General features: G+C 54.3%; 1 protein-coding gene across 1 annotated transcript in view; it reads right to left on the reverse strand.

Annotated features, from left to right (window-relative positions):
* Positions 1 to 202: 202 nt before the first annotated feature.
* The window catches only part of KCTD2 (potassium channel tetramerization domain containing 2), a 12606-nt gene continuing 11448 nt past the window's right edge, over positions 203 to 1360 (reverse strand). The window contains exons 5-6 of the mRNA XM_007959871.1: positions 865 to 990; positions 203 to 232 (exon numbers count right to left, since the gene is read on the reverse strand). Coding sequence (XP_007958062.1) covers positions 203 to 232; positions 865 to 990 — 156 coding nt within the window. The remainder of the gene's footprint in view (positions 233 to 864; positions 991 to 1360) is intronic.

Genomic DNA, 1360 nt, shown 5'->3' on the forward strand with positions numbered 1-1360 from the left:
GAGTCACGTCTGTCTCCAGACTCCTGCGGGTGGGGTAGGTTCCTCTGGTCCCCCCTGGAGCCCTTCTCCGCCGGGGCCAGGCTCGCTGGGCTCGGCGGCAGCTCAGTAGCTCAGTGACTGTAAAGGAGCAGGCGGCGCTTCAGAGACGCCCTGCGGGACTGCCCTCCTGACGCTCAGGCTTCTGGCGCTCCACGCTCTTCGTTCACATCCGCGATCCTCTCTCCTGAAGAATCTAGGAGGAGAGGTGGGGAGAGGGCTGAGGCGTGGAGCCCGGGCCGCGCGTTTCCAGGCCAAGGGCGCTCAGCAGACTGGTGGCGGAGAGGCCACTCAGATAACCCTGGCTCCCCCAGGAAGCAAGGCAGGAGAGTGCCTCGGCCTCTGGCTGGGAAAACCTCTCCTGCTCAACAGTTTGCTGTTGGGCCAAAGTCTCCCCGTGCTAAAGAAAATGGTTTCAGCTTCACAGTGACTCAGATTGGGGGTGAGTGTGCACTGCTTGGGTTTGGGGGGCATGGTGGAGGAAAAAAACGACAACAGTGTAAAACAATTTTCCAGTAATTTAAGGGTGAAAAAAAATCACAAGGGTAGCAAGATGCCTCTCTTCTCACCAAAGCACAGTTTCAAAGTGTAAAGGCGAAATATTTTCCAAGTGAGTTTCAGAATTCTCAGCTGAGCAGGAAGCTCTTTTCGCCATGCATTGAACAGAAGCTGGAGGACCCTCCCCTCTGTAAGCTCCCATTTTCTAACTACAAACCCCGGTCAGGGCTCTAGGAATGCTGACTGTAAACACAACAGCCACAAGACCGAGGTTAAGCCAGGGAGGGTGCGTGATGAGGGGCAGCCAGGGCCCCGCGGGGGAGCTCTCACCTTGGCCTTTTCACTAGGCTCTATGACGATGCCGTTGGTGGAGTTGTTTAGCTCTCTGGAGACAACACAGAGGAATTCTGCCTGATCCTCATTCCCATAGTTATAGGAAGAGCCGATGCTGATTAGCTGAGGAAAGGAGAATCCGGTGAACATTCAAGCAGTGATCTCAAAACACTAAGATGCCACACACATCAAATCCTCCTCCTCTGAACTTAGTCCTTTACATCAGGAAAGATGAATGGTCTTGCAACATCAAGGCCCCAGGGCGTAACTAGATCTCAGCCATTCTCAGGGCTTAGGCAAGGGGGCTTCCCCCAGGGAGAAGCACAGGAATTCTGCCCTCACCCCAGCACCTGAACCAATCCCAAAGGCAGCCATGTTGCCTGAGGTATACAAAACACAACCATTGCCGTGGAGTTGGATCCTACTCATAGCAACCCCTCCTTGGGTTTCTGAGGCATTAACACTACGGAAGTAGATTGCCCAACCTTCCTTC

This window comes from Orycteropus afer, unplaced genomic scaffold, assembly GCF_000298275.1.
Source record: "Orycteropus afer afer isolate SDZICR_OR568_19922 unplaced genomic scaffold, OryAfe1.0 scaffold00018, whole genome shotgun sequence".
In the NCBI taxonomy this organism is placed as follows: domain Eukaryota; kingdom Metazoa; phylum Chordata; class Mammalia; order Tubulidentata; family Orycteropodidae; genus Orycteropus; species Orycteropus afer.